Source organism: Ostrea edulis, chromosome 5 (assembly GCF_947568905.1).
Source record: "Ostrea edulis chromosome 5, xbOstEdul1.1, whole genome shotgun sequence".
Classification (NCBI taxonomy): domain Eukaryota; kingdom Metazoa; phylum Mollusca; class Bivalvia; order Ostreida; family Ostreidae; genus Ostrea; species Ostrea edulis.
Genome location: NC_079168.1, coordinates 38,992,446 through 39,019,349, shown reverse-complemented (window position 1 = coordinate 39,019,349; position 26,904 = coordinate 38,992,446). Strand labels below are relative to the sequence as shown.

The 26,904-nt window shown below is 35.4% G+C and overlaps 2 protein-coding genes and 1 long non-coding RNA gene across 7 annotated transcripts; 1 reads left to right on the top strand and 2 right to left on the bottom strand.

Annotated features, from left to right (window-relative positions):
- Nucleotides 1–1,409: 1,409 nt before the first annotated feature.
- LOC125652248 (uncharacterized) lies at nt 1,410–13,776 on the bottom strand. 5 transcript variants are annotated; one of them, XR_008803266.1, is made up of 6 exons: nt 12,018–12,305; nt 7,016–7,288; nt 4,929–5,088; nt 3,740–3,884; nt 2,344–2,414; nt 1,410–1,705 (listed from the first exon to the last, which is right to left on the bottom strand). XR_008803266.1 is itself a non-coding variant. In XM_048881293.2 (5 exons), the coding sequence occupies exons 2-5, from the start codon at nt 7,101–7,103 to the stop codon at nt 1,509–1,511; spliced, it is 501 nt and encodes a 166-aa protein (XP_048737250.1). In that variant the 5' UTR covers nt 7,104–7,262; nt 13,649–13,776; the 3' UTR covers nt 1,410–1,508. The 5 variants fall into 5 exon arrangements, 4 of the variants coding, with proteins under 4 accessions (XP_048737250.1, XP_048737249.1, XP_056021944.1 ...); XM_048881293.2 differs by lacking the exons at nt 4,929–5,088; nt 12,018–12,305 and adding an exon at nt 13,649–13,776 and having other exon boundaries at nt 7,016–7,262; XM_048881292.2 differs by lacking the exon at nt 4,929–5,088 and having other exon boundaries at nt 12,018–12,342.
- On the top strand, nt 13,745–18,146 carry LOC130054893 (uncharacterized). Its single transcript, XR_008803267.1, has 2 exons — nt 13,745–13,869; nt 15,675–18,146. It is a non-coding gene; the product is annotated as an uncharacterized LOC130054893 (long non-coding RNA).
- LOC125652249 (uncharacterized) lies at nt 16,507–25,302 on the bottom strand. The gene is made up of 4 exons (XM_048881296.2): nt 22,415–25,302; nt 20,206–20,350; nt 19,117–19,187; nt 16,507–17,502 (listed from the first exon to the last, which is right to left on the bottom strand). The coding sequence occupies exons 1-4, from the start codon at nt 22,473–22,475 to the stop codon at nt 17,324–17,326; spliced, it is 456 nt and encodes a 151-aa protein (XP_048737253.2). The 5' UTR covers nt 22,476–25,302; the 3' UTR covers nt 16,507–17,323.
- Nucleotides 25,303–26,904: the final 1,602 nt, after the last annotated feature.

Below are 26,904 nucleotides of genomic sequence, written 5' to 3'. Positions count from 1 at the left end.
GGTTTACCTGAGCCTGTCCACTCTTAAAACAAAAGATTTAATGTTTTAAGTGGGATATAAGCCTCACACTGTCCATTCCGTGAGACAGAGAATTCAGCTCAACGGGCATAGATCAGTTCTTTCTCTCACAGAATGAACAGTTTTTGGCTTATATCCTTAACCTAAAAACACATCAAAGTGTATGAAATTTCACTTTACACGACCATTCCTAATGATGAATTAAAGACAAAGCTTTTTAATATCATAGGCAGTTGCTTCTTTCAATAAAAGTGGAACACGGAAATATTTATATTTTGTTATCAGTTATCCAAAAATATTACCATGTTAAACGCCACTCTGATTCTACGCACAAATACTCTGAAGTTGACATCAAAATGATGTTGGAGTTCCTCATTGACAATATCTACATAATTTATGGTGACCAGGTCTTTCAACAATCTGTTGGAATTCCCATGGGCACGAATTGTGCTCCTTTAGTATCTGACCTATTTTTATATTCTTACAAGGCAGAATTTATTCAAAAGGTTCCACATGAGAAGGAAACTTATCTTGCTGTGGCTTTCAACTCGACATTTAAATACATCTACATTTAGATATATCGACGACGTTTTATCCAAATATCTTCATTTCATTCATATGTCGATTCGATATATTCCAGTAACTCGAAATAAAAGAAACAGTCTTTTAATTTACTTCATAATTTTTTTTATTGAGCATAGATATCAACGATAAACTAACAACTCAACTTTATAACAAACTTTAGTCATCCCGACAGGATGATTTCAGCTTTTCCATCGTCAACTTTCCATATGTATATAGCAATATTCCATTATCACCTGTACTTGGTGTTTATGTCTCTCAGCTGATTCGATACACAGGAGCTTGTTCTGCGTATTATCAGTTTTTAAATTAATACATGAGACAGGTAATTGACAAACAAGTTTATGGTACAGAGGTTTCAACAGTCTCGCTTAAAGTCAGCATTTCACCAATTCTATGCTCGCTATAATATGATTTAGAAATACAACCTATCATTGCGTCAAATGCTGTCTGACATGTTTTATACCAATTGTTAAGCCATTCTTTATACGCTGATTTTGGCTATGGATTACGCCGTTTACCTGATCAAAATATAGGGCTCACGGTGGGCGTGACCGGTCAACACGGGATACTAGTAGTTACTCCTCTTAGGTATCTGACCCCACCTCTAATGTGTCCAGGGATCCATCTTTTCCTTACTTTTAAATTTATTTTCTTTATAGAAATTACAAGATTCATCACTAGGGAATTATTCCATACAACTACCAATACTACCATTATACAAATTATTCACTTTGTAAACAATCATGACGGAAATAATTACAGCTTTACAAAAGCATCAACTGAAATATTTTGCAAACGTGTTATCATAAAGTTACTACCCGAGGATAAGTTTTATTAAACATGTAATAGTAAAGGAAACAAATTTCAACTATTCGATGTCAACACTTTCATGCACAAAACAGGTCCTATTTTACTGCTTTCAACTTCACATCTGCTATGTATATTTTTAAATTTATGACCGACGTTTTCATAAATGAATAAACATAACCAAGAAAAACGCCTGAATTTAGTCTGCAGGTTTGGATGGAAGAATGATCACACACGTTTTGAGCATGTCTATCTGGTTCAGACCTACCCAAAATGGTATGTATAAGTCCCGACCCTACAATGAAGATATAACATGCATTTATTACATGATATTTCAGGCCAGTTGAACTGTTTTCCAACATTGCAGATATATTTCACACTGTCAATCACATCTGTGTTTTACTAAGTTTTGAAAGTATTTTGATTTAAAAGCTTAATAAAAGGCATACAGTGTGTGTGTGTGTGTGTGTGTGTACGTGTGTGTGTGTACGTGCGTGCGTGTGTGGACACACCGTGTCAGGGTTGGAACAATTAACAATCAACACATTGTAATTTGTTTGATAAGTAATTCATCACTGACGATTCATGATTTTACCAGTGTTCTCCGGGTGATATCGATTGATCTCTTTTGAAGTTTTGTTCACAGATAGTGAATCCAGGAACCTATGATTATTTTATCACTGCTTTTATTGATTAACATTTCATGAAAGCAGAAGTAAACTGTGTGCTAAAAACACATTTAATTTGTTGCGCTATTGCAGAAATCTGATATTGTGACCGTACTACATGACAAAAATTGTCTGTCGCCTTTGAACATTAGATAGTTTGGCATTGCGCTGTTACAAGATGATTCCAGATTACCTATAGAATTTGATGTTATATTGTAGAAAATTATAATGCAAATACTTGTGTTTTATCCTTTATAATACTTACTTTTTCTGACGACTTTTACGACAACTGTTGCGATGAAAACAATGAAGACAACACAAGGCATGAAGATGAGACTGAAGAAAATAAGACAACAATTAACAGGGTGGATGTAACCGATCCATTGTAGAATGTTAATTAACACAATAACATATTGGATGTAAACGATCCATTGTAAAAATGTTAACTAACACAATAACATATTGGATGTAAACGATCCATTGTAAAAATGTTAACTAACACAATCAACAGGCTGGATATAAACGATCCAGTGTAGAATGTTAACTAAAACAATTAACAGGCTAATGTAAACGATCCAGTATAGAGGAGAATGTTAACCATTTTAATTTCAACTCACAAACTTACAGAATAATATTAATCACAAACTTACAACATGATGCTCAAACTCGCGAACTTACGGATAGATGGTGATATATACAAGTAATAATCTTACAGGATGTTACTGATTACAAACTTACTTTACTGATTATAAATGTACACTGATTACAAAGTTACGGGATGTTACAGATTACAAAGTTACGAGATGTTACTGATTACAAACTTACGGGATGTTACAGATTACAAAGTTACAAGATGTTACTGATTACAAAATTTACGGGATGTTACTGATTGCAAACTTACGGCTTGTTACTGATTATAAACTTACAGGATGTTATTGGTTACAAACTAACGGGGTGTTACTGATTACAAACTTACGGGATTTTACTGATTACAAACTTACGTGATGTTACTGATTACAAACTTACGGGATTTTACTTATTACAAACTTATGGGATTTTACTTATTACAAACTTAGGGCTTGTTACTGGTTACAAACTTAGGGAATGTTACTGATTACAAATTTACGGGATGTTACTGGTTAAACTTACGGGATTCTACTTATTACAAACTTACGGGATGTTACTGGTTAAACTTACGGGATTTTACTTATTACAAACTTACGGAATGTTACTGATTACAAACTTACGGTTTGTTACTGGTTAAACTTACGGGATTTTACTTATTACAAACTTACGCGATGTTACTGGTTAAACTTACGTGATGTTACTAATTACAAACTTACAGGGTGTTACAAACTTACGGGATGTTACTGATAACAAACTTACATTACTGATAACAAACTTACATTACTGATAACAAACTTAAGGGATGTTACTGATTACAAACTTACGAGATGTTACTGATTACAAACTTACGGGTTGTTACTGATTACACACTTACGGGGTGTTACTAATTACAAACTTACAGGATGTTACTGATTACAAACTAACGGGATGTTACTGATTACAAACTTACGGGGTGTTGCTGACTACAAACTTACGGGGTGTTACTAATTATAGACTTATGGGATGATTACAATCTTACGCTACTTATTACTTACGGGATGATGCTGATACAGACAGATTTCCAACACACATATCCGTCCTCACAACAGGAGTGTATTACGGAGTCACAGCAGTGATATTTGTCCGGGCAGTACAACTGTGTTCCACGGTCAATGGTACCACACGCTTCTCCATCTCCATCTGAAATATTAAGCATCCGCTGTGAACTAATTTCTTGTCTATCATCCTTATCAATTCGTATGACTAACAGTTGTGTCAGATCATGTTCTTGCAGTTTGGCAGACATTTTAGACAATTTTAAAAGTGTTATAACTTGAAAGGATGTGATATCACAAATCAACTGCGCTATTATAATTACGCATAAGAAAAGCGTAATAATGCAAATCAAAGAAGAAATGGTGAGAAATAAAGGCGTAAAAACAGAAGAGAATTTTATGTGTTGGTGTTTAAGAATGCCAAAACTTGAGAAATTTTGCGGAAGTGAAAGGTGCAGAGCACTTTATTTGATCTGATCAATATTTCAACAGTAAGTTGACACATAAACAAGGTCGCCCTTCCTCCTTTCTACTTGAACATGTCCTCTTTACTGCTATATCAGAAAGATTCACGTTGCTTTGTATCTGATTTTTGTATGAAATCATTAGCTAATAAACAAGCACTAGCTCATAACAAAGCCAGAATTCAGACATGTTTCAGATCATATGAGGAATTCAAAGTTCATATGAATTATTTAAAATACATTCAACAATTATGAACATTAATAGAATGATATATGCAGGGGGAAAAGATCTTAGTTCTTGTGAACGTCGAAGATTTCCCCTTTTGGTGTAAGAGATTGATATATGCAGGGGGAAAAGATCTCTTAGTTAATTCTTGTGAACGTCGAAGATTTCCCCTTTCGGGGTAAGAGATTTATCATTTTCTAGGATTTCCCTGTGTGTGTTTCTTCAGTTACATATTAAATTGTGCATTAGTGACCGTTCACATTAAAAGTGAAAGTGACGGGTCTATCAGATATGACATTAAAATTTACAAATCCAAAAAGACATGAAAGTATGGAACACCACAGCTGTGATGGCGCAATGTGGTACTATTGTTATAAGATGTGGGGTGCAGTTAGTTTTGGGTGGGAACGGTTCTGCATTGCAAATAGATTTGCAGTCTTTAATTAGGCGTTTTCAAGAGGAAAAAGTGATAGTTAGTAACATTCATTGTTTAACATACCCAGAACTATCTCATCTATGCGTGTCGAGAAATGGGGTCATTCTAATCTCGGCGAAGATTCATGTCCCCAAAATGGGAGAAAAACACGTCAACACCAAGCGTTTTCTCCGTTGCCACAAGCATGGGTTGTAGAGCTAAGAAGACAAATGTGTCTTTCTTCCTGAAAACGCCCAATTGAAGATTTCAAATATTATATTTCTTCAAATGCGGACTCAATCGTGCCGTTCCCACATTAATGCAACAACTAAGTATTTAGTGGTTCAATACTGACCCCATTGTGTAAACATATTACACATTACCGAGCCCTATCCAGTTGAAAAGTTTTGCGTCACTTCAAATTGTGAAAGGGTTTCGAAGGGACTACATTTTGTGGAGGAAGGATTGATTAATCAAAAAGTTCTAAATCTGCATGATATTATAGTTTCTGTTGCATCCAATATGTCTTCTATTTTTATACTCCTATACGTGTATTTCAGTTTTATAATTTATGATACAACTAGTTGAGACTTGGAACTAGTTCAAATGTTGTAATCTATAAAATTTGGTTGATATTTTTTTTTCCCAAACAGAACACTGATTTAAAATAAAAAGAAATCTAAATTAATTTACTCAAAAGTTTGTATAAAAATTCAGTATTTTCGCTCATAATTTAAAATTTTGATCTCCAATCCCCATTTTTAAAGTTCCATTTTAAATTTTAAGACAAGACCTTGAAAATAATGTGCACATTTAGAAATTGACATTACTCCTAATGTGTCCTTTCAAACCCTCAAATTTGACATCATGATTTTTTTTTTTCGCGTATCAAGTGCAAACAGGTCATGTTTTATTTACATTACTTGTATTAAACTTTCTTCTATCTGTTTTGTTAGAAGACATAATTATGTGTCTATTTTATGTAATGATTGATTTATGTTGTGTTGAGACAATAAAAAAAATCAAGTTTAATTGAATAAATCTTGAGTCAATTTTAAGTGCATAAAGGTCATGCTTAGAACACTAGAGCTCAATAACAAACATTGCGACCCCAGTTTTTCTATTACATTTCCTATATTTCCTTCAATGTGGAAATCAAAATCACACTTCCCAAAAAATTGACATTACTCCAAATCTCAGGTGCTGACCTCTTTAAATGAAGGAAAATAGCCTTTATTTCCGAGTAAATTAAAACTGCTACAATTGATCGATTTTTTTTTTTTTTTTACGAAAACTTATAAATATGTATAAAAATGCACGAGGGCAAGATCTGCTACGCTTCACGCGGGCCTACTTCATGCAGCGCTAGTTCACAGCATGTGCCGGCGTGAAGCGTCGCTGTTCCCATCCTTATTTATCGTCTCTAAGGTGCTGCATGAAATATAATCTGGTCCCCGCCCCCGCCACTCCTTGATCACTCCTTATTGGGTACGAGTGATCAAGGAATGGCGGGGGCGGGGACCAGACTACATGAAGTATGACGGCGTGAAGCATCGCAGTTCACACCTCATGTATTTTCAAAAATGAAATCTATTTCTTATATTTACATTCTATTTTCATTTCTGTCTGCATTCCATGCCGTGAGAATAGACGTACTATGCAGTGTATTTATCAAGTACATTTGTGCTTTTGTATTCATATGCACACTGTTTACAACTGCAGCGCGTTCATGTGGACAAATGGGGGGGGGGGGGGGGGGGGGCAAAGGTAAAAACATTGGAAATGTAAATACAACGCCTTTAATTCGAGATAATAATGCCTTAGTTTGTTCCGCGTTGGCCTACTGCACATGAATGTTTTAAGTGACCCTAAAAGGCTTTCATACTTTTCTCATCTATGGCATTCGGAAGCTATTCAAAAATATACAACAATAATACTTATCACACATATCCCAAAATATCAGAAATCGACATGAATATGCATGGAGCTATTCCACTCCTTGCAAAATGTTAAAAAATTGGTTATAACCGATTAAAAATTCAATAAAATTTTATCAATATAAATGAATATACATGTATATATGTAAATAATAAATATATCATATTGTATAGATTTCTGCATGCTGCAAATCTAAATATTCGTTAAAGCACCAGAAGACTGGTTGTACTTACCAGAGAAGTCAACGACACAAGCGATGCAGTAGATAAACAACAGCTTTGATCCCGACACCTGTAGCATGAGAGACGAGGTAATATCCATTCAGTACTCCTTCCTACAGATTAGTTATGTCCAAATTCACAAGATTTGACAGATCTTTAAAAGTATCACTCCGTGTATTGTTAAAGTATGTGACTGTTTACATAGAAACATGATCCAGGTAGGTTTTCACCGCCTGTAAGTCGAGGATGATCTTTAATTCTACAACAACAACAAACTTGGATCATCTAAAACAAAAAGTCTATAATTAATGGCCGTGACAAAGTCAGTAAACAAAGTCGGAGATATACTGATTGTGTGCTATCGGATATAGCATCGTCTGGATATCCGAATCGGCTGGGGGGGATTACACCTCCGCGAAACGAACGATAAAAATCACCTTTCTTAGGACAAAGCAGGTTTAAAATTACATTAGCACTCTATAACTAAAAACTACAATAAATTGCATGTTAACAGGTTATGTATAGTGAGTTATATCCCATTCACACGAAAATTCACTGGGTATTTATTGCGGTTCTAAAGATTATTCATTTATCTATTTTAAAATATTTAACATAAATGTAACACGATGTTGAAGGTGTTACCGTGAGGACGAACGTAACCACATACAACTATACATGCGCGGATCCGGAATTTTCCGTATATACTGCATGTGGAGAGCATTTTCCCCCGAAGAGGTCCAACGTATATCTCCAAACTCGACTTTAGTATGAAAACGCCAGTCCTAGCAGACCACAGCTTATGATGGGTAGTACGTAGATATTTTTTTTAATTCGATCGTAACTCTGTTTTAGTAGCGTTTGGTCTGCTGTTGTGCTAATCTGGCAGTTTAAACTAATACAATTATGTAATATAAATTCATGGTGATTCCTGTCATCAGATTCCATTTAATTCTCTACAGTACACTTATCAAATTTATCTAGGTCAAAAACCGATTCCATTCACGATATCTGCCAATGTTTCAAGGTCAAATCGTGTATATTTGTTGATGTACTTCCAAAGTTAATATCGGGAAAGGGGGGGGGGGGGAGTATGTGTGGTTTTTGTTTGTTTTTAAATATCGATAATTATGAAAAAAGTCATGCCAGAGCAGAAAACTTTTACTGAAAAATATACCTAGCTGAAATATATGTGGAAATGAATTTTCTGCAGATCATACTGTCGTCAAGGTCATCACACGCATGCCTTTATTTTAGTCTGCATTTCTCAATGTTGTCCATATCAGATTCATTTATGAATACTATGGGACTGTGTTGGAATAGGCCAGTCAACGGCACCGGTCATTGGGGAGAAAGTTTAACATACAATGAAACATAAAAGAAAAAGGCTATTTTGACCAGATTTCGTAGACAACCTCAATTTCACATCGATTTTGTGACATTTGTGTAGTAAGATTATTGTTACAATGTAATACTAAGCTTTAGATGGATTACTCTCTTTTGTACGCAGATTACTTTCATTAACATGTATTACAGCAAAATTCCTCTTTTCTTAGAGGCATACTATACAACCTGGCTTTGCCCCATTGGTCTGGCCTGGCTTTGCCCCCAATTTCGGCCTCTAATTTGGCTCCAACACAAATTTTGACCTGGCCTCAAAAGTTGGTCTGGCCTCAAATTTCGCCTCTAAAAATTTGTTTTGGCCGCAACACAAATAATTTTTTTAATTCAAAATTTTGATTGATTTCCTTGATTTATTATTGGTTTTGGTTTTTCAGTCATAGCAGATGAATGATATGCTTCTGTTCTTTTGTAAATGTGCACTTTAAAAAACCTTGAACTATCATCAATTTGATTTAATTTATTGATTGTATGTTGTTGAAACGTCCCTCTCAATGGAGACGTCACCATTGACGGTGAAGGGCTGCAAAATTTATGCCTATTTCCGACACTTATGGCCATTGATCAGGAGGGGGGGGGGGGGTGTCTTTATCGTGCCACACCTGCTGTAACACAAGTTTTCGCTTTTTGTGGTCTCGATCGTTCGAAGGACCGCCCCATTTAGTCGCTTCTTACGACAAACAAGGGGTACTAAGGACCTACTCTAACCAGGATCCCTACGGGGTTTTATCGAATATATATTGATCGATTTATTGATTTCTTTTCTCTTCCTATGTACTAATACGCATCAAAATACACTACTAATGAAATGATTGGCTTATTGATTTGTTCTGAATTATCGTTGATTTCATTGATTTATTATTGGTTTTCATTTTTAAAAATTGTTGAACATAATGATATGTTTCTGTTGTTTTGTAAACGTGCACATTAAAATAATCATGAACTACCACCAGTCTGATTGATTTTATTGAATATCTATCGATCATTTTATTTATGAAATCCATTTCCCATCTTACAAACGTATGTACTAATATATACCAAAACGTATGGACTATTGATGAAATGATTGGTTTATTCATTTTTTAATTTTTTTCCCAGACATATATTATACCAATCCACACATTATCAAAATGTAACACTTTCAAATAAATATGTCATTATCATGAATGAAAGGTGAAGATAACGAACAGTGATCAATCTCATAACTCAACAAGCAATACAAAAAACAGAGAGTTGGGTAAACACGGACCCCTAGATATACCAGAAGTGGGATCAGGTGCCTAGGAGGAGTAAGATCCCCTGTCGACCGGTCACAGTGACACCCGCCATGATCTCAAAATATCTTGATCAGGTAAACGAATTTGATTTAGAGAGCAGCGCAAATTGAGAACAGAACATGGTATGTGGTCTTGCTTTGAATTTGAAAATACTACGTATTCACTTGCTTAATTTCCAATGCATGATAGATGACTTTTTTTACCAAAATCAAATTAAGCACAGTAAAGAGTGCAAATAGTTCAATAGCCAATAACCCAATAGGATGTTAAAGTATTTTAATCAGTGTTCAATGTTTGGTACTTTGCATAGCATAAACACTATAAATTAAAAAGGATAGGAAAATATTTCTTGATCTATAATTCCTCTTTTCAGACCTCATGGGAAAGGTGATTATTGCACTATCAGAAAAACAAAATATCTATCACCAGATGAAAAGATGGTGATGAAAACGTTTGCTGAAGTTTGAGATTCCATTATACAGAAACAATGGAGTAGCCCATTATTTGCAAATAGGGCGTGTTTGATCCAATGGAAGAGTTTATTAGTAAGTGATTTTATGATTTTGTCTCAACTAAATAAGGTATACAAAACAATTTGTCTGAATTTCAAAGAATTTTGATTTTTTTTTTCCGAGACAAGGCAACAGTAAAACAGAACTAATTACAAATGTCCACCATAACAAAAACTGCATAGTTAACAATTAATAATTGATCCTGTGATCATCTACAAAGTCACAAAGTGCAGTTTTAATATTTGTGCGCTACTTCTTAATGATATTAGACTGTTATCAAAATCATCTTTCATTCTGATAATTATTGAAAATAGAGGTTGTGTACAAAGCATAAGTGACATTTCAAACCCGTATATCATAGATTAACCTCAACTTTGACTCCCTATCAAGAACCATAGCTGTAGAACTCTGTGTTAAATTATGTTGTAAATAATCAGACATCCCATTACAGTGTTACATATAATAAACAGAAAGTCATCAATAATTTATAATGTTAGAAATGAACATCCTTAATTTATTAAAATTATAGTTTCAATATGTATGATTTATGATAGTAGTTTTATATCTATTTATCAAACTCGCTGTTTTATTTTCAATGAGAGTGAAGGCAGTACACTGCATTGCAGTGTGTGAAGTGCGATGATTCATCATTAAACTAGTGTGAATTTATTTTAATTCATTATCAATATGTGAAGTGGATCATTTGTCGAATGAGTGTTTTCAATGTCTACATTTACAAAACAACAGAAACATGTCATGTCAACAATTTTGAAAAGTGAAAACCAATAATAAATCAATGGAATCAATCATAATTCAGAAAAAATCAATACGCCAATCATTTCATTACTAATGTTGGTGTGTACTAGTACACAAGTTAGGAAGGGAAAAGAAAATGATTTTATCAATAACCTGATCAATAGATATTCAATCAAATCAATCATACTGGTGGTAGATCATGATCATTTTAAAGTGCACATTTACAAGAGAACAGAAACATACCATTTATCTGCTATGACTTTGAAAAACTAAAACCAATAATAAATCAATGAAATCGATTAAAATTTTGATTTAAAAAATTAGTTTTGGCTGCGGCCCAAAAAAAATTTAGAGACCAACTTTTTAGTCCAGGCCAAAATTTGGGTTGGAGCCAAATTAAGAGGTCAAAATTGGGACCAAGTCAATTTTGAGGCCAAGCCAATATTTATACTATGCCCTCTTTAGAAAGCAAGTTACACCTTTTAAAAAAATCATAGCTATACCAGTATTAGTTTCGCCAGCCTGGTTAGAGTAAATACTGTATGAAATACTATCTAAATTCAAGTCTCCATTGACAGAGCCCTTTAAATGTATTTAGTAAGTTAAGTAAATATTTGCTCTAAAACACATCTGAATGTCACGTTAAAGCAATACTTGTAAGCTGTAACTGACGGCAAATAAATTGAAAAATAAAAGAACAAATATTTAAAATATTTGTGATTGAATTATATATAACTTCATGGAATCAGAGTGAATCTGAAGCAATAAACACGTCAAATTAGTAGAAAATGTCGATTTATGAATCATTGTCATCCTGTCGGTTATTCCTGCTCGTAATCTCCGATGTGCATTCGAGACCACCAGTTCGGAAAAAAGCGAAAGAGAGGCACCGAGCACGTGCCGGACTTGTAGACAATCTAAAATGCTAATCTTATAGAAAATTCACTAGCAAAATTTCCTTTGAGTGGCACATTTGCGTAATTATTACTTTCTTACACTTATAGTACTTCATGTCATTCATGAAACAATGTCAGATTTTAAAACAAACGACACGTGTAGTACGTTACTCACGTTAGTCTCCGTCTCGGTCCCAGCAACCCGATTATGTTCGGCAATCTAGTTTCGTGTCTGTGTATACAACGCAATGGCGGTTTGTACGAAACGCTCATTGTAGGTATGCTCTCAAACAATAATCCCTTCCTTATTTTGCTGAATATTTCTTAAGATCTTGGGGATTATATTTGTTTTACCGACAGGTGATATTTGGTGCATAATTGGATTGTTGAAAAAAACACCGTTAGTTACAGCTTTTTTTGTATTGCTTTTTAGGGTAAACAAATATAACAGAAACTTTTTTTCTCTCGTATAAAATAACATTCATCCATAATTTGATGATTCATTGAGTTGAATTTCTCCGGATATTCACGTGTAGACACTACATATATATTAACGCTACTTCCTGTTAGACACACATGATTATTCATTGTTCGTGAAAATCAAGTAGGAGCTTCTCTGCATTCTCTACCCAGAGTTCCGTGTGCTACGGGCAAATATTTACATTTTCAATGTTTTATGCTTTTGATGTAACGATAGCCATTTAAAATATAAATTTTATACGCCCGTCATTAGACAGGACGTATTTAGTTATGTTGCTCTCCGTGCGTCTGTCTGGCCGGTCTGGCTGTCCGTCCGTCCAGCCATGTTTTCCGGACTTTTTACGGATGCATGTACAACTTTAAAATTTGGTCACAATTTCTCCTTTGTAAAAGTGAGTTTGCATTTCAGCTGGATTGGTCTATCCTTGACCTACTTTAGGGTTATAAATAAGTCAAACAGTTTTCCGGATTTTTTTTTTTTTCGTTACAGATACAGATATTGCCCTGAAATTTACAAATAAGCTTCCTTTTAGAGGAATGCCACTTCAGTTTGCATTTCAGTTGAATTGGTCCGTCCGTCCGTGACCTACATTAGGACTTAAAGTAAGTCAAACAGTTTCCCGGGCATTTTTTTTTTCATTAGGAATACAGATATTGCCCTTAAATTTAAAATAAGATCGCAACATAGAAGGGCCTGAAAACCATTGGATCGAAGTTATTGGGTCCATATGAGTGAAATATTCTCGAGAGGGACGTTAAACAATATACAGTCAATCGATCTTGAGACCAAAACTTATTTCCACATTGTGTTTACATAAGTAGTGCATGTAGCTTTAACTTGTATCTTTCTAGAATAAAATGTTATGCCTTGCTTAATATTGATTATTTACAAAATGCAAGGGTGGCTCATAAACAGCTAGCAGTTACAATAATATTTATACTGCTTAACAAGGATAACCAGTCAAAATGAGTCGAGGAAATTCGATCTGAAATAATTGTCGGTTCAAAATAGGAAAACTGGTGCGTGTCATCTATAAAACTCAGTATATATCTTCGCCAGCAACCCAATGCAACCCATCAATAGTAGAAAAAACGAAGTGACACGGTTAGATTTAATTTAACACACGTGAAAAATATGCGAGTTGGCGAATCACCTACTTACTTGAATACAAAGGGATAAGACTATATCAAACAAGCGTGTCACATGGAAAACCAAGTATTATACATTTCCTAAGGTCTGTATCTGGCAACTAATGACATAAAATCGAAAGTGACACAGCTAATTAAGCCATGATACGCTCATTTACGTACATTCCCATTACTTACCATTGAGTCCGCCATATTGGATTTTGATCAGTGGAAGAATCCATTCGACATCCGATGCCTGGCCTTCGTTCTTTGAACATCGGAAGGCCTCGGGTACCAGGCTAGGGTTTACGTTAACTGGTCTTGGGAGTTGTCAAAATAGGGGACCAGTTAAGAGAAAGTAAACAGAGTTGTGATTTAAACCCGGGACAGGGGACATGTTAAAAATGGATTAAAAGCAAGTAAGTGTTGATTTCCTTGTGACGGTTTTGTGCATTACTGCTAAATGTTTGAAAACAAGTTGTCTATTGCGTAAATCCAGGCACATCTGAGTCGAAACGTCGGTCGAAGCATAAACCGTCACCGACTCCGGCATTTACACGTTTCCCAGAATCAAAATATGAATGCTTGCGAAGAGAAGTCGATGAAGGCTATGCCTCTCGACTTCTCTAAAGAGAATAGGTCATTCATATCCGAAAGACCCTCGACGCCGAACGCTTGGTAATAGTACAGTCACACATTGTGCTAAAGGTTTGACATGACCGTCGGAATCCACCCAGTGAAAGTAGTAAGTACTACCGGACTCAGTAACCGTGCCATGCGACGATGAATGTACAGTAAAATTTAGTCTTGGATTGAAATTAATATTTTTCACGACTGGAAAAAGGCATTAAACTGCTGTTACGGTGCATGCAGGTCATGTGAAAGTTTTGAATTGTTACACAATGCGCCACGTAAGCGATGAAAAATGTAAATATTATGAGGAAGTTTGAGGATCTGCACCACCCACCCACCGCCTTGTACACACATCCACCCACCCCCTTCCCCACACACCTTTTTGTTTCTTTCTAAATCCGTTGCTGGAAACTACTTTCTTATTTCACTGACAAGCCAGGGCTGATCTTAAAAAAAAATTAAAAAAAATAGGGAGTTTTGTAACTTTTCCGTCGAAAAAAAAAGGGGGACAGCCCAAAGTGGTAAAAATGACTTTTTCTTAAGAAATGTTCAACTAAAGGTTGTGAAACCCTGTAACTCCCACTCTAGAGACCGTCGCGGTGGTCTAGAGGTAGAGCGCTCACCCTGCATGCGGAAGATCGGGGTTTGAACCCCGGCCGCGACAAACCTAAATCATTAAAACAGGTAGTGACAGTTCCATCCCCACACGCTTGACATCAGGTATGAATGTCACGGGTCATCGGAGATGACCTTAAAAACGGATGTCCCTTGTCACAGTAGGTGTGGCATACGTAAGGGTTAATGTACTCGTATCCCTCCATTCCTTAAAAGTAATGGACCGAGGCCCCGAAGGGGGAAGGGGGAGTACATTGACACACTTAAAATCCACTGTAAACATTAAAAAAAACTTAATTTTAATTTAATTTTAATCATGTCTTACGTTTTTCATTCTTTTGTTGCATGCATTTATATCTACTTGTATAAAGGTTGACCTACTTTCCGAACTCTCCATTCCTGAAAAATAAAGGAGTGTTCGAACAAAAGAATGACGTCATAGGTGGATTTAAAAAAAAAAAAAAAAAAACTCGCTGTTCAATGGCCGAAAGCGCCGAGTATAGACCTGAATTTGAAGCCTTTCACCGGTCTTGGTGGCGTCTCCATATGAGTGAAAAATTCTCGAGAGGGTTGTTAAACAAGATACAATCAATCAACCCACTAGATCTGCCAATGCAACCTCTTAACAACTGAATCCATATACTTGCATAATTGTATCAAAACATGATTTGGATCTAATTCCCGATATATTCTTTCTAAACTTCATGCCTTGAGGGACAATTCTGAATGCAAATTTGTTTGTTGTTTGATTTGTTTAACGTCCCGTCGAGAATTCAGACGCCACCTGCTGTAGGTGAAGTACCACAAAGTTGGACCTATGCGTAGCGCTCAGGGCAGTCACGGTGAGGGTTCTTGAACGTGGTAACGTCTACCGCGACTCCGTTTTAAGGTCATATCTGAAAGACCGTTGATTCTCACTTCTAAATGCTGGGCGTTTAACGAAGAAGCAATCACTATACATAATTTAACGTTTTAGGTTGGACGCGGCCATGACACGAGTTGGGCTGGAACTAACGACCTCTCGGACATGAAGCGAACGCTCTACTATATTGAATTACCGCAACCGGTCACGCATTGAGTGGTGTATCGGTCAATGGACCTAGAACGGCTTTTTGGGTCGACTTGGTGCAATCTTGACACAATCAGAGGTAATTGGAGACAGATAAAAGATATAACTGCTTCTTAGAACTTGATAAACAAAATCGAATGACTTCTAACCCTGACTTGATCCAGTAAAATCAAATATTCCCTAAATACAAAACTTGTAGACATCTGGAAACTTCCAATCTCTTTTAATGAAAGACCCTTATGCAAGTTTGTTGCCAAACTGTGTACCAACACTCATGTAAATACGAATGCTCTGTCCTCTACCTGCTCAGTGGAATCCCTATCATCGATGTTTTCGTCCACTCCTGTTCATCCACCGGATCCATTCGTAATCAGTGGGGGGTATCATTACGAACTTCTTTGGTGTACGTCTCTGCTATGTCAGTTCACAGAGTACGACTTGTACCTAGCTCTGCTTGTTGATCACACTTCTATTCCTCTACAGGGGGCGGATTATGTCGTCTTTTGTTTGTTGAACTTCGCTGCTGCAGCTGATATTGGCGCAACTGGGAGTTAATCACCTCTAGGAAGGGCAGCTGCTACAATTACATACGCCCCCTTTCCTTTCTAATATGTACATAGTTTATTATTTGTATTTTTTTGGGTACTGTTTAGTCCTAATGTACATGTAATAGACTTGTAACGTGTGTGCATGGTATGTTCATTGTCGTAATCTCCTAAAGAAGGAAATAAAGTATGAATAAATGAACAACACTTTTATTAAGGACATTTTCATGCAGGGCCTCTCTCGGCAGTATTGCACTGTTAAGGTATCCGATCCATAAAACCCCCATTTCCCCCCAATAATTAACTGCTATGTGATACAAAACTTGGTATCAAATGAAAAATAATTAACATACACAGTGATTCACCAAAAGAATTTTCAAAATTGACAAGACATATATAAGAAATATCTGTTATAAAGATTAACATTAATCCCTATGAGAAAAACACAGTTCTGACATACATGTATTAAGTCAATTAGAATATAATTTCCAAAGGAACCTCGTGGTGAAAAGATTCCTATTACCATGGTCTTTCAAAATATGTGAAGAAAAGTAAAGATCACCATACAAATTATGAAAATATTAATTTTTTCTACATTTTTACAAGGGGAGATAACTGACAAAATAATCTAATTCACTATAAATAGATGTTGCACCATCTACTCTCTCTCTCTCTCTCTCTCTCTCTCTCTCTCTCTCCCCATTTTTATCTGGCTAAAATCAGGCATTTGGTTTTCACAAAAGAGTTAGTGCTACAGGTATTGACTTTTTGTGAAAATAAATGCTGTTATGGATCGGATACCTAATGGAAACAAAATACAATATAGTTAGTTCAGTTGTAAGTACATGTATAGCAATAAAACAAACGTTACATCCTGTAAATACATGTATAGAAATAAAACAAACGTTACATCCTGTAAATACATGTATAGCTACATCCTGGGAGAAATTTCTCCTGCGGAGCAAGATTTGGACGGAGAAATAACGGCACTTTCATTTTCCTCTCTAGTGCTCATACACGTCTTATTAACTTTAAATGTATGATCCACACCCTTATGAAAGAATAAAGATATTCCAGAAGAACACGTGGTTTTAGTTTGTGATGTTGGCGAACAGGAACACTCCCAAAATTCGCGTAGTTGGTCTGGCTAGCTGGTTCACGACCTCCCGTTCTTGCTTGAAATATCTTCCCTACAATGAAAATGGTTGGACTTTCTAAAATTAAGTTTACAATAGCTTGTTAAATCATATAAATTTCATTTTAAGTATATGTGTATTTTTTTTTTTTTTAAAGAAAAAGGCATCTTTGCTGATCAAGCTTCCTGAACCGCTTTCAGCTCATGTGAGCCAAAAAAAAAAAAAAAAACTCAGAGGACCCAATATAGAACCCTGAAGGGCTCCGATGGTAACAGCTTTTATGCTCTCCATTTTTATAAGAATATAAAATACCATTCGAAGAAACCGGTTTTCTCATATCCCGCAACTTTCTTATTTTTCTTGGCAATTAACAATAGAATACATATTGCTCAGACAACCTAAACAAGAATGACATTGGAATCTCCCTAATTTTTATAAATCTTGATAAATACAAACACAATAAAATAGAAAAATAAGGTGAAACCTTAACATTTTGCCTTCATCCTTTAGAAATTGCCCCTTTCCATTTTTAAAACACATTGTGATCTTTCATGTATAGATAAAAATGAAACCATTTTAAAAGTATTTTCACGGGTATATACATGTATACCAAAAACATACAAGTTTGTGCTTTAATACATCATGGTTGACTGTGTCAATTAAATGCTTTGCTTCGATCAATAAAAAGTACACCTTCATCAATGTGTCAATGATATTATGTGAAACTTGATTGATGCTCTGTTAAAAGCTTATTTACATTCTAATACTCGTTAAAAGTTTTTTTTAAACATGTCTTTTAATAATTTTGCTTATGATATATAAAAACAGGTACAGGTCTATAATTATTAACATGGATATCATCTCCTGAATTTAAAGGATAATTCTAGCTTTTTTCCATTGATGTACAAAGTCACGTACCTCCTGTAAAGAAAAGTTCATGATGGAACACAAACTGTCGGCTAAAACATCAATACTCACTTTCAGTAATTTGGAATTGTAAATGAGCCTTTTGGTATTAGTTTGTTCAATTATTATGCTGACTGTCCATTCAAATTAGATCAATGTAACAAAGGGCGATCACTCTGAATGCATTTCTAATGTTGAGTGATGCGGATATTGATTAGTTTTTTAATTTTATTTTTATACGAAAATAGTAGGGTATCAAATCTATAGGAAGAAATTAACAGGAAGCATAATACTACGTCATAACATGTCATAATGCCTCGATGTGACCAAGGTCAGCATTCCGCGGAACATGGAACATTGGCATGACAAGGCACCAGCGTCTGACTTTCCCTGAATATACTACACTTCTTTGACGCGGCCATGTATTGTTGAATTTAATGAACTTTGGGCACATTTGTGTTTTAGATTCCTTTGAGTGGTTTTACTTGTTTGTTTTTCATATATCTAGGACGTTGTATGCTTGCATCATATTTTATACTTTAAATTGTCTTGATTTGTACTTTTTATCCATTATGACATAATGTTGCATTCATGCTTATATGTGTAAGGATTATTCGTTGTGTATTCTATGGTTTTTCTTTTAATTATCAATTGTAAATTTTAGTATGTTGTACAGCGCTTTAGAGTATTTTTAGATAAGGCGCTATATAAGTGTACTTTTATTATTATTATTATGTGGTCTTTAGACACATACATACTTACTCTTCTTGACGATTTTTACGACAACTGTTGCGATGACAACAACGACGACAACACAAGGCACGAGGATGAGACTGAAGAAAATAAGACAACAATTAACAGGCTGGATGTAACCGAACTTACGGGACGTTTCTGATTACAAATTTACATTACTGATAACAAAATTACGGGACGTCACTGATTGCAAACTTACGTTACTGATAACAAACTTACGGGATGTTACTGATTACAAACTTATATTACTGATTACAGACGTATGGGGTGTTACTATTAACAAACTTACGGGATGTTACTGATTACAAACTAATGGGGTGTTACTGACTACAAAGTTACAGGGTGTTACTGATTACAGACTTATGGGATGTTACTAATTACAAATTTACGGGATGTTACTGATAACAAACTTACGGGATGTTACTGATTACAAATTTACGGGATGTTACTGATAACAAACTTACGGGATGTTACTGATTACAAAGTTACGGGGTGTTACTGATTACAGACTTACGGGATGTTACTGATAACAAACAAACGTTTTGTTACTGATTACAAACTTACGGGATGTTACTGATTATAAACTTACGGGATGTTACTGATTACAGACTTATGGGATGTTACTGATTACAAACTTATGGGATGTTACTAATTACAAACTTACGGGATGTTACTAATTACAAACTTACGGGATGTTACTGATTACAAACTTACGGGGTGTTACTGATTATAAACTTACGGGATGTTACTGATTACAAACTTACGGGGTGTTGCTGATTACAAACTTACGGGGTGTTACTGATTACAAAGTTACGGGGTGTTACTGATTACAAACTTACGGAATGTTACTGATTACAGACTTGTGGGATGTTACTGATTACAAACTTACAGGATGTTACTGATTACAAACTTACGGGATGTTACTGATTACAAATTTATGGGGTGTTACTGATTACAGACTTGTGGGATGTTACTGATTACAAACTTACAGGATGCTACTGATTACAAACTTACAGGATGCTACTGATTACAGACTTATGGGGTGTTACTAATTACAACTTATGGTATGATTACAATCTTACGCTACTGATTACTTACGGGATGATGCTGATACAGACAGATTTCCAACACACATATCCGTCCTCACAACAGGAGTGTATTACGGAGTCACAGCAGTGATATTTGTCCGGACAGTACAACTGTGTTCCACTGCCAATGGTACCACACGCTTCTCCATTTCCATCTAAATTTGTTTGAACATTTGCAAGAATTCAAACACAACTTTTGATGCCTTTGTAAAGGAGTTCTGCTGTTCATTTCAACATGGTTTAGGACAAGTGGAAGGGACTTTCATTAAAAAAAAAAACTCCAACAAAATAAATTCGTTCCCTTGTTAATTTCGTTCCCACGAATACAATTCGTTACCGGATTTTATTACGTGGGATCAAATTTAAATGCCGAGGTTTTCAACCGGTCGGTTTTCCTCAGATAAGTTAAGTGCAGGGCGGAGACAATTTCAGGCAGGTGTACCGGTGTGAAGCCCCAAGTCCGAGGAAACCCTGCTAGCTTGTATATACCGTTCCAAATACACGGGGTGTTATCTGTGTTACCTGCATTACCTGTACGTTTTTGTAAGATTGAAAAATTCATGGTAGTCATTTCTCTTGTGCAAGTTAATCGAAAATTAGGCAGAATATTCTTTATTCTAAGTTTTCTTGTATCCATTTGACTGCCTTCGTCGGATACCAGGTATCCGACAATGTATGACTGCCAAACATACAGTTTCCGACGGAAATTCCCGAGTACTGCGGCAGATTTTCTGGCTATGTACAGCTGATGTACCGATCATCGTCCCACGCCCCACGATGACTCGGCATATTGCAAAACTGCTTAAAAAGTTTTATTCTGTTTGAATTAGTTTTTCTGGACGCACAGCAGAATTCTCTGGCTGTCTCTACATGAAAAACCCCTCGAGCTGGATTACGTACTAAAGCATCAAAAGATTGCACGAACGCCTCGATCATCAGATAAGATAGATAAGGTATACACAAAGAATAGTAACTAAATGCCCATCAATTTCTAGCATCCATTCTGAAGCTTAATTTCTCCTTCTGGACAAGGGTTCACAGACCAGGTAAATTTGAACGCGGTGCTTATTTTCTCAACTTCGTGGGAACGGATTTTATTTTGTGGGAACGAAATGAATTTCGTAGGAACGAATTCTAGTTCGTGAGAACGAATCTTATTTCGAGGGAACGAATTTTGTATCGTGGAACAAAATCAATTTCATCAGAACGAAAGTTATTTCCTGGAAACGAATTTTCTTTAAAAAAAAATAAATCTTCCACCTTTTCTAAACAAGCCACCATAGAAATTATATTCATCATTTTCTTAGCAGGGGCGGATCCAGGAATTGCAGTTACGGGGGTGCCACTTTATGAGGCAGTGGGGTCTTGGGGATGCCTTGAGGCCCCAAGTAGGTCCAGGGCAAAGCCCTGGTGGGGGCCCAGGGGCGAAGCCCCCGGAAGCTCCGGGATTTTACAGATTTTATAGGGCTTGAAATATGTCTCCTATTTAGTCATTTGTACTATTTTCTATCATTTCTAATAAGGTGAAATTAATAAGATGACGCAAATTTTAAGGGTTTCTAGAACAAAATTAAGTTCTCCCAATAAAGTAATACAAGAAATTAAAAGATTTTGTCATTTATTTCTCCGGGAGTGGAAGAAATTATTGCTTCTTTTATCGTTTAGTACATTTTTCTAAACAAGATACCCCGATTTACCTTAAATTTCAAAATTTTATGGGGGCGCGCGCCGGCTGCCCCCCCCCCCCCCCCCCCCCAAATCCGCCACTGCTTAGTTTTTAAAAATGATTTAATTTGAATTAAAAGTTGCATGATATACTTATTTTAGGGCAATTTCTCTCAACTCGTTTAGCTGTGAATTGTCAAAATGTCGTTCACTATTTTCGAAGTTCGCGTGTAATCTAACAGCAACAATATTAAGATTCCCCGGAAATAAATCGATAGAGCGGTTATTGACTCTATATTACTATCATATTTATACATATACCATGTACCTTTCTGTCATCCATGTTTAATGCATAATTTTATAAATGAACCTCTGACGATTTTTCTTGCATTTTTATCGTATTCATTCTGTGAATATCATGTACCATTTAAACATGGTTTGAGTGTATTCTCTTTAGAGAAGTCGACTTCTTTAAAGAGAATAGGTTTGAGTGAATAAATTGAACTGAAATGAATTTGACTTGACTAATTTCTAAATATCTAATCGTGTCTTACCTGTAAAGTCTACACCATATGTTGTTACAATTAAGATGAATAATTTTTGCATCGATAACATTTTTGAAGCGAGAAAATTCCATTCGTTGATAATGGATGCACGACTGCCGATCAGCAGGTAGACATAACACAGTATCTAGGTTAAAAAGAATCCATTTGAGTTACGGGTAATTACACCCATGAACTCGGAAACGCTCGAATAGCGTAGTTGATCCCAATGAAAATTTCGTAAGTTGATCCCCTTAGGAAGCTGAATCTAGATTTTGACATTGCGATTTAAACATTGACTAAGGGACTGGTGATATTCAATCGGAACGCCTCTTCTGCGTCTGCGTAAAATGAAAATACAAGACGCGTTCGTTATATTATTTATTCTTTTTAACAGTCTATTTTCAAATGGAATAAGAATGTCCAATTAATTAAACTACATAGAACAATTTACTGTGAATAACAAAGATGAATGTGAGAAATGACAATCCATAACAGTACTGATTCATTATATGACAATTTCGACAGTTTATTCAATTATCACACGGTACATGCGGTATTGCTATCAATGTGTTTAACTTTGGATCTGAATCAATTTTGGGTGTAATTCATGTACGCGGAATAGAAAGGGATTATCTGATTAATCAAATTACGTTGTTTAGCGCACATTTTATTTTCTATGTTGTCGCCATCTGGGTAGATATAGATCTACACGGTTTTATTAAAAAAAAAAAAAAAAAAAAAATCAGTGGAAAACGATTTTTTACAATGACTTTCCAACACTATAGATAGAATTCTCTATTACATAACATAGTCGCTTTCCCGTTTTAAATACTTCAGATCTCTAGACCGTGCATGTTGCTTTCATATATACTTATTACATATTTTGATATCATATATATGCTTACACCTCCTAAACACCTGAATCCATATGCACTTCCGGTGTGTCCAGGGGTCCGTGTTTGTCCATCTATTAATTATGAAACATTGTTCGTTATCTTCACGATGAATTCTGACATCTGCATGACTTGCTGGTTGCTGCGTCTCATTTGTTACAATTTGCTTTGTTTGCCACCAAAAATGTAGAATAATGTGCTTTTGTAGAAACAGAAGTGCATAGAATTTAAAAAATATGTAATAAAAAGGTCATTGATTGAATATCGGGAATTACGCCCGCCCTCGGTCGTATTCGGAAGCGGATCTTCCAGCGGGGCTTTACCGCACAACGACCTCGGGCGGGCAGATTTCCCGATATTCAGTTAATAACCTATGATTATTTATCAATATCTATACAGTTACAGACATGCATGATATCAAAAAGATATTTGTACTCCAAAAACTTTAACGTATAGGCAATAATACACATGTTCAACGGTAATTTGAATTATCCCCCTTTGCGGCATCAGCCTAAGGTCAGTCGGTCTATATCTCTACCCTACCAAATGTAATGGATTATTAATTGTGAATTACAGATAATTATTAAATTTTGATTCAAGACGGACCGTGGGAGACGGCAGATATAGTTGAAATTTCTTTCTGTCTCCGGACTGTGCTTTTATACATAAGTGAAAATTTACAATTTTCGTTGGTTAAAATGGGGTTCTTTTCAAGGGAGATAATTTAGTGCTGGTATAATTTTAATTTATGAAAAACTTTTAAAAAGTTTACAAGCTTTCCAATCTTTAAAAAAATGAGAAAATGAAAAACAGTCACGTGTAGAATCGCATTCTCCTGCTGTTCAGGTGTAACAACGAAAAGTGACCCCCGTAGAATATTGACCGGGGATCATTTTTCTACCTAGAAATTTGACCCCCTGGTAAATATTCTACGTAAAAAAATGACCCACTTTTTAGTAGAAATTATGGCCTTGGGTCATTTTTTTTCTTTCGTTATATATATATATATATATATATACACATATTTTTGCATTTCCATGTGTGATTATTAAAACTGGTATAGCACCCCCTCCGAATTATTGTAGCCTGGCCGTATACATTTTAAGGGTAAATTCTCTTTTTTAGTAAATTTTCATAAAGCCATGTCCTTGTTAATAGAACATGACTCATAGTATAGGTGACAATTTCCATGCCTGAAAGATTCGCTTTCTAAAAAAAAAATTGCATTCACGCACAGCACATGTACTGAAAGTTAACGAAAAATTCATATAGATGTGTAAGAGAAAGGTACTTGCACTGTATTTACATTAAATTCCACACCCATGTATACATGCATCTGTTTCACTGTGTAGCATGCTTTAAAAATTGTTCGTAAAGACGGAAAGCATTTTTAAAAAGCTATACTTGTAACCTTTCAATAATCGAACACGTAACTTACCCAATACTGAAAACTCATTGGCTGTAGCCCAACTACTCGTACTTCCGTAGGGTACCTGTAAAATGCGAAACGAAACGAAAACTGCCGAAACAAAACGAAATATACCGAAACGAAACCTACCGAAACGAAATCTAATACATATTCTTGAAAAAACACTTTGAAAACTTTTATACATATATCCAACTTAGCTTAATCAATTTATGGTGCAGAATTTTAAGATAAAATTATTTTACCGCTTGTGAACAAGTTCCTCAAACTTGATTTTAATCAAAATAAAGCATATATTTGTCCGATTTGTGTGTGTGTGTGTGTAAGTTAAGTTTGCTAATTATTCTAATTCTTAAATTTTCGTTCCGTTTTCCGTTCCGCGTTTTAGCAACACCCATATTTGTTATAACCTGTACATGCCCCCCGAGGGCCCTTGATTGGTGAATAAAACTATATATTCATAAACATTTGTGCCTATTTATTTGTCTATCTTGTAAAACCAACAATATCCACATATATACACAAATTTGTCTTTAGAGCAAAAAATACTAAAACATGTATTTTTGCCCAAAGGTAAACCCAACGCCGGCGCCCCCCCCCCCCCCCTCGTTTAGTGTGTTTCTCTGACCCCCGACCTACACCCCCCCCCCCCGTTCCAAAATTTGGTATAATTTAATCAACTTTGGATATTTACTTTGTGCTATTAACCCCACCCACCCCCTTCCGACGCCAATCAACCCGAAAGACAACTAGGCAACAAGAGGGAGGCGATTTTCATTTTTATGTGGTACGTAATTTTCACAGGGGCTTGATGTACCATTTCTAATCATTATGGTTAAAAGAGTTCGGTTATACATTCTGTTTTATTTCGTTTCGGTGGATTTCGCACGGTTTCGTTTTGCATTTTACAGGTACCCCACTTCCGTTATATTATTTTTTGCTATTTATAAGAATTCACTTCTCTATAAAAAAAACAAAAAAACAACAACAACATGAACAAAAAACAAAACAAAAAAATAACAACAACAAAAACTGCAGGAAGAGGATTCAGGATTTTGGGCTATCAAGAACGTCCTCTTAATATTGATCGTAAATTGCGCGTGTGCACCGTTTATTATTTCGTTCAGTTTTACAAGACGAAGTTACATAATGCACCCCATTGATTATGTTGACATGTGCTATTCATTGTGACGGGAATAATGTTAATGTTTTATTATTGTTAAAATCGATGTGAAAAAGCCAATGATAATCAATTGAGTGCATACACCTCGAGCAGTTCTTTACAATCTGAAATTTTAATGAGACGGACAAGACGATAATGAGAATTTTTATCAAATTTGATGACCAACACTGAATTGCATGAGCGAGATTTATCAATACATAGTGCACACTCAGCAAATGACACTTCATTCATAATTAGCAAATGAAAATTATATCAATGAGGCGTAAAGGAATTTAAAAATTTGCTCGAAAATTGGTCATATTGGTCAAGTTTTCGAATGAAAAATAACGCGTTCCAAGCCATCAAACATTTAAATCTATTGCATTTTGGCTATATTTCAATCTGACTAAAGTACAGACCTATATTATATTATAATATATATAATATAGGTGTGTACTTAAGTCAGATTGGCTATATTTCTGAATTGGATATGTACGTAAATCTCAAGTACTCCATTGATAATATTCAAAGCTACTACGAAAGTTTAAATGTGAGCTAAAACTTTTGGCATAATCACGTTATTTGATTCGCGAATCAAATAATTTTGACGTTGTAGACGTTAACGTCAACTCTCCTCCTGCATGCTAAACACGCTGTTTTGAGATTTTTATTTGAATTAAATCAAATAATGTCGTGAATATGAATTAATATTTTATCCGTATATCATAACGAAATTTGCAATGTATAAAACAGATGATAGAATTCTGAAAGAGGGGAGAAGAGTAATGAATGGAGTAATGAATTGGCAAAATAATGTGGGACAAAAGCAATAGTAAGATGCAGAACAAAAATGTCTGAACTTTTCAATGTGAGATGAGGTGACAGGGAGATTATTAGTATGTGTGTTTATAACTTGTTTACAAGATCATGAGGGTGAAATCGATTTTGGTCAGAGGAAACGTGTAACCAATCGGAGTGTAAGAAATCAGTCACCAGAGGTCAAGCATTTGTGTATATT